Genomic DNA, 6,009 nt, shown 5'->3' with positions numbered 1-6,009 from the left:
CTTAGTATATTTGTTTACATTGTGAGGGTAATTACTTGGTCATAGTAGTTGAACAGCAGAAGTTCAATTGAACATAATATATATTCTTAAACAATTAGAATAAATAGTATATCTAAATCTAATAATGTGTACCATATTTGTTCCACCTACTCAATGGTTACAAAAATGGCAAAGAAAGTTAATTTGTTCAGATGTTGAACTCTTACCAGAAAGGGAATGATGAGAAATCATGAAAGCATCCTGCTTTGTAAAAATCTCTTGGGAATAATCCTCTTACCATTCTGTAACATAAACCTGATCAATTTAGCACCACCTATTGGCTTTGTGGTGGTCGAATCCTCCAGTAGTTTAGCCTTTTAATGACTTTATTCTTGTTTTTCACTAGGCAATATTCTTAGTCAATTAGACTTAATAAATGTTTGTTTTGTTTTTTTCTTTCCAACACACTATACTGAAACTGCACTATGAACAGGTCAATTGACAGTCATGACTTCCACCATTATGCATTGCTATATTGACCTAAAATAAAAAGTCCAACTTTAACCACTGTAGAAAAAATGTTCTCATTCAAAAGTATTTAAACTGTCATCATTTTATTGGAAAATTCTTGAGAACAAAGTAGGCTTTAAAATAGGTGTTGGATAGAATATGGCTAGTAATTTAAATACCAAGCAGTAAGATTTCTACAAAGAATAGCTAAAATACATACCACATTTTCCTAAATTGACTTATAAAATGTTACTGTACAATAGGGTCAATGAGTGGCAAAACTATACAAACATACTGTAAAGAAACCCCATTTAGTATAACTACTCTGGCAAATTAAAATAACAAAAATAAACCCATTTTCTGGATATATGACAAAAAGAAACTTCAGATCAAAAAGTTTAAGCATGATGTAAAAGTTTCAATACTTTTGCAAGAAATTTATATATTACAGAACTTAAAAATAACATTTAATATGTTAAAAAGGGTGAGTGGCACCTCCTAAGTCACCAACGGGTTTTATCTGCTTATTAACAGAGCAAACAGCGACATCTTCTGGTCCTTACAAGAACTGTGGATACTGAAAATATCCCTCTGTTGTGCATACTTGTCCATTTTACCACATGCAGAAAGGACCAATTGAACTAATCTTCAATTTCAAATTTATGAGGTCTCTATATTTGGAAATGTCAACCTTTGCAAAAATAAAGGGGTGAAAGCATAGCCCAAATCAGTAACTTTCATGCATGGAAAACAAGTATCTACAAAAAGGCAAGACATAAAATATTTACCAACAGTTACAAAAATACAAACATGAATAAATTAATTTCTCCTACATTTCATTGCTGCCACAACCAAAGCCCCCTTTATAAAATGTATGATAAACGTTTTCTCCAGGATTTTAATTCAGAGGAACGTTTCAAGATCTCACCACTCTACTGTGCACAAATTTCTTGGGCAGCAATTGTACCCCATGACGCCAGCGAGCCAAAACACACGTAGATCCATTGTAGTAAAACTAAAAGCAACTTCAAAAATAAAAAGCATGGGTCCTTGATGAGCCACGTAGCAGTTCATGGAATTCAATGGAATACTAAAGTTCTCATAGTAGGCTTGCCAGGCTGGTAGTGGGGCCATTCTGGGCTTGGATTTGGACAGGAGGAGGGCCATCGGTCCACTAAAAAAAAAAGTAAGAAGATTGAGAAGTGTAAATCAACACAGCTGAGTAAATGACAAGAAATACAGGCGTAAGTTGTACATTTGTTACTCACACTGATAAGGTTATGCTCAGGAAGGCTACAGGCCGCGATGTGATCCTGCAGGAGTTGCTGAGAGAAGTTCTGGTGCATCTGCGCTGCTTCATGGGCATCCATCGTGTTCCCAAGAGCTTTATTCAAGTCTGCACACACCATCAACATTTTTAGTTTAGATCCACTCCTAGTTTTTAAGTGTCAATCATCAGCTTGGAGCTTTTTAAATCATAAGCCCTACTCAGTAAAAGCGGAGTCCAAACTTTGGAGGAATAACTTAATTGTTTTGTGTGAGTGCATGTGTGTTTATTGAATGGTGTTAATTAAAAGTATCTTCATTATTTACATGAAATGAATGTGAAAAGCCATTTCTGTCATTATAAGTGTTAGAGTTTTCTATTCATATTGTATTCATTCAGTATGTACCTTTCAAAAGTGCTGATGACCACAGTTGAACCGACATGTCAGGAATCTTGCTGGCCAGTTGCATTGCAGGAACCACCATGTTGTTACTTTCCTGAAGAAAGAACATCATGAGGAACTAAAACATTTCTCAATTTACAAGTTTATAATTTTCAGATTCATATTAAAAGACTTACTCTGTGGTTGCCAAGCACATAGAAGATGTGACCCAGCAAAACCAGGGAGCAGGCAGTTAGTCTATTAAGATCCTCAGCATTGGACATTTTCAAAGTCTCTCTGAGGAAACGCCTGTAACACATGAAATACATTGTAACATAGTAGTAATTTGGCAGTACCAAGAAGAAAAGTAATATTTTCCATACTTGGCCTCATTGTAGCGTCCCTGAAAGAAAGACAGCAATCCCCTGATGTAGAAGGCTGCTGCACGGAGGCAGTGAGAGCTGCACGACGAAGATAATCTTTTAAAACTTTTATCATTTATGAAATAGCATGAATATAAGAGTGTGTGTTGCACAAGACACATACCTGACAGGAAAGTTGTGGTCCGGGTTTATTCTCTCCAGCAGACTGTACAACTACAAAACATGAGAAATGCAACTAATGATGAAGTCTTTCTAATCCTCTTATGTTGCATTCAGACAACACTCAAAAGCAGTTTCTTGTTACACAGACTTTGCCAAAAGTTTGCCAACTCTGTTTTACATGTAAAGTTGTGATGAATCAATGAATTTCAAGCATCTGACCTCAAATACAAAGCCGTCCAACTAGAGGCATTTGCCATGGTCTGAAAGTAGTATTAGACGCTTATTTAAATATGTTCAAAAATAGTGTGTTTTTATTTTTTTTATTTCTATTTTTATAAGAGCTCTCACATGAGGCAAACAGTCATTAGTTATTATGATGTTTCCAAAGTAGCCATTACTCAACTAACCTCCTGATGTCTGTTTCCTTCCCTTATGTAGACACTTGCCAAGTTTGTTACAATGTACGTCCAAAGTTCCTGATGTGTGGTGAGCTGTAAACAAATGAAAAAAATAATGAGAGCTGCACAAGTGGAAATAAAACACAAAAATATATGCATCCATACCCGCAATGCTGTGGTAAACTGTGCCTCAGCGTTATCCATGCAGTTCACCGAGATACAATACAGGCCCTGAAAAAGAAAATCAATAAATTCAGCAAACTGATAAAACTTGCAAAAAGTACAGACATCAAGGTGTGGCATCACACATCGTATCACCAACACAAAAACATTTTATAACCAAACTTATTAATCCAAGTTATTAAAAACAGAAATAACAGAAAATACTTACTAAAAGTGTATGAAGCTGAGCAGCATGATTTGTAAATAATCTTGGGGACTGTTGGCAGAGCTGGCACACCTGTGAAATCTGAAGGGGGAGCATGATGATGTCTAACATTTAATTACAAATAAAACATTTTTTAATAATAAACTGAGCCAATAAATCAGTGTTTTGAGTTACTAGATCAGGGCAAGGATCATGGTAAGGCTCTGACTAAATATTCAAACATTACCATTAACAGTTTGTCCAAATTCAATATCAGGATTGTAACTGCAAAACCACTGTTTTTGAGCACATGAGTTTTGTACCTCCTGTAATGCAGTGGCTTTGTGGCCTGTGACGAGTCGACACATGATAATGTGCTCCAGAAGAATAACTTGGAAAGTGGAGAGGATAGGGCTGCAGTCCAACACTAAACAAAGATCACAACATTTTTTTGTTTAAAATACCATATTCAAACTGTTACCATCTTAACAGAAAACATTGACATTACTTTTTAGTTTCTCCAGTTGCATGAGAGCTTTGTCTGTATATTTCTGGGCTTTTTCCAGATAGCCTGCTTGCATGGAGTGCATAACTGTCACCTATAAAAAGGCGCACAAAACATTAAGTTATTAAATTGTTTAAAAACAAAGCAATCTCACAATAATTTTCAATAGGACATATGGTTATAGACATGCTAAAAGTAATTTGTTTTTACAAAATAAAATCTTAACATGCACACATTATAACACACTGAAAAAAGGGTTTCATTTGAAAACAACTGTAGAACGGGAGAGGAGCAGTTATTACCAAGTACACAAGGACACACATGTGCTCCTTGGGCAGCCAGTGAAAGAGGTCAGCTGGGTTACTGGGCAGAATCTCATCATCATGGAGCGTGGAGATGGTCTGAATACACTGCTGGAGCTGCTTTAAACATGGCTTCACACTCTTGACCTGAGGACACACATGGCTGTGAGAAAACTGGCAAACGTTGCAAGAAATCTGACATTACAGTCCCATCTTCTGAATGCATTACCTGTCCAGCGTCTAGGTAGTGTGTAACTTGCAGGACCAGGAAGAAGACTCTCAAAGACTCCTTCTGAATAGGATTACCCTGCCAATTTTCAACAATATTCCCACAAAGTGTCAGGAGAGGGTGCACTTCTGCAAGCTTCCTCTCCATTAGCAGCAACTACCAAAGGCAGAAATGACATGTGAAATGTAAGTAAATAAAAATGTAACATTATCAAAACAATTACACTGATAAATAATAACTGAAAGGCAATATCTTACCATTCCTTTACTAAGCAGAAACAATGCCCTACAATAAACAATGAGAAAGCAACTCAACCAGAAATTCATTTAAAGAAAGAGTAGAATACTCTGATAAGTGTTCTGTATAGGCTACCTGGTATATTCTGACCCCACCACGCGGGCATACTCTGCCCCAACCCCCAGCAGGTCACAAGCTGAAACCAAGTCTTTCTCCAGTGTATGAAGTTGCTGCAGAAAATAAATAAAAACATCATCAAGTTAAACAATTTACATCAATGATTTTACCAATGGTATTGTTTGACTTTTTCACAGTGATACTTACAGCCAACTGGAACAACAACCTGCAGTGCCAGTATGGTGTCTGCTGAGAAATTTGAATGGCCTTTCGAAGAAGAGGTTTTGCAGAATCAACCAAATTCTTGAAAAAAATAATCAATATATAGCAGTTATTACAACATAACGTGTGTTTCATTGAGTCAAAACTATTTCATTCACAACGTTTAATAACACCAGATCAACCAAGCTTACCTGCTGGCAGAAGAGTTCAGACAAAATGCTGGCAGCTTCAAATTTAACATCTTCAAATTGAGGGAGTTGCTGGGATATGTACCACTGCAACAACATATGACAAACATGTTACAAAGGTCGCTTTTAGTTTTAGCGCTCAAAAGAAAATCAATGGAGGGCAAAATAAAAAGAGATAATGAGACAATTCAATGCAAGAAAAAAACAAAACCGCTAATGTTACAAACATAATGGAAATTTTACGAAAGAATACATTGGTTTGAACCATTGTAGGCAAAACATTCCGCTGTTAGCTAGCCTCGGTTGCCTGCGGCCTAAACCCGTTGCCCTCTTTGTTGAATCCCCGGTCTTTCCTAAAATCGAACGCCGCGTACCGCTTTCTCCAGGTGGCTGCGGGCGAGCTCGCTGTTCTTCGTGTGGTGGTAGAGAACCGAGCCGAGCTGGAGGTGAGTCCGGGCCTCAATCCTCTGTGGAGGCTTAAACTGAAACACTGCCTGTAAACAGTGTACACAAAGCCGAATTTTGGGCGGACTAGACGTTCGGAAATGTTCAGCAAAACCGAGAAGGGCGAGGTACCAGCGCTCCGGGGCCTCTACGTTTGACGCCATTTTGCCCGACAACAACAAGTTTTTCAGAGCTGTGGCCAGACTCGCGGGTTGCCAGGTCCCGCAATGAAAACCTTACAGTCACAACGAATAACCTTTAATTTACTGCAGTATTAATTACTGTCTTGGAATAAAAACAAATACAAACAAATACCC

The 6,009-nt window shown here is 37.4% G+C and overlaps 1 protein-coding gene across 1 annotated transcript; it reads right to left on the bottom strand.

The window, feature by feature from the left end:
* Window positions 1-576: 576 nt before the first annotated feature.
* Window positions 577-5,903, bottom strand: mau2 (MAU2 sister chromatid cohesion factor). Its single transcript, XM_033992087.2, has 18 exons — window positions 5,623-5,903; window positions 5,252-5,335; window positions 5,046-5,141; window positions 4,857-4,951; window positions 4,742-4,769; window positions 4,485-4,640; window positions 4,256-4,402; window positions 3,957-4,047; window positions 3,772-3,875; window positions 3,473-3,550; window positions 3,247-3,312; window positions 3,091-3,174; window positions 2,685-2,734; window positions 2,522-2,599; window positions 2,336-2,447; window positions 2,163-2,253; window positions 1,758-1,885; window positions 577-1,663 (listed from the first exon to the last, which is right to left on the bottom strand). The coding sequence occupies exons 1-18, from the start codon at window positions 5,854-5,856 to the stop codon at window positions 1,589-1,591; spliced, it is 1,797 nt and encodes a 598-aa protein (XP_033847978.1). The 5' UTR covers window positions 5,857-5,903; the 3' UTR covers window positions 577-1,588.
* Between the last annotated feature and the right edge of the window lie 106 nt (window positions 5,904-6,009).

Source organism: Periophthalmus magnuspinnatus, chromosome 4, assembly GCF_009829125.3.
Source record: "Periophthalmus magnuspinnatus isolate fPerMag1 chromosome 4, fPerMag1.2.pri, whole genome shotgun sequence".
In the NCBI taxonomy this organism is placed as follows: domain Eukaryota; kingdom Metazoa; phylum Chordata; class Actinopteri; order Gobiiformes; family Gobiidae; genus Periophthalmus; species Periophthalmus magnuspinnatus.
Note: the sequence above shows the minus strand (reverse complement) of the source record. Positions and strands in the feature narration are given on the sequence as shown.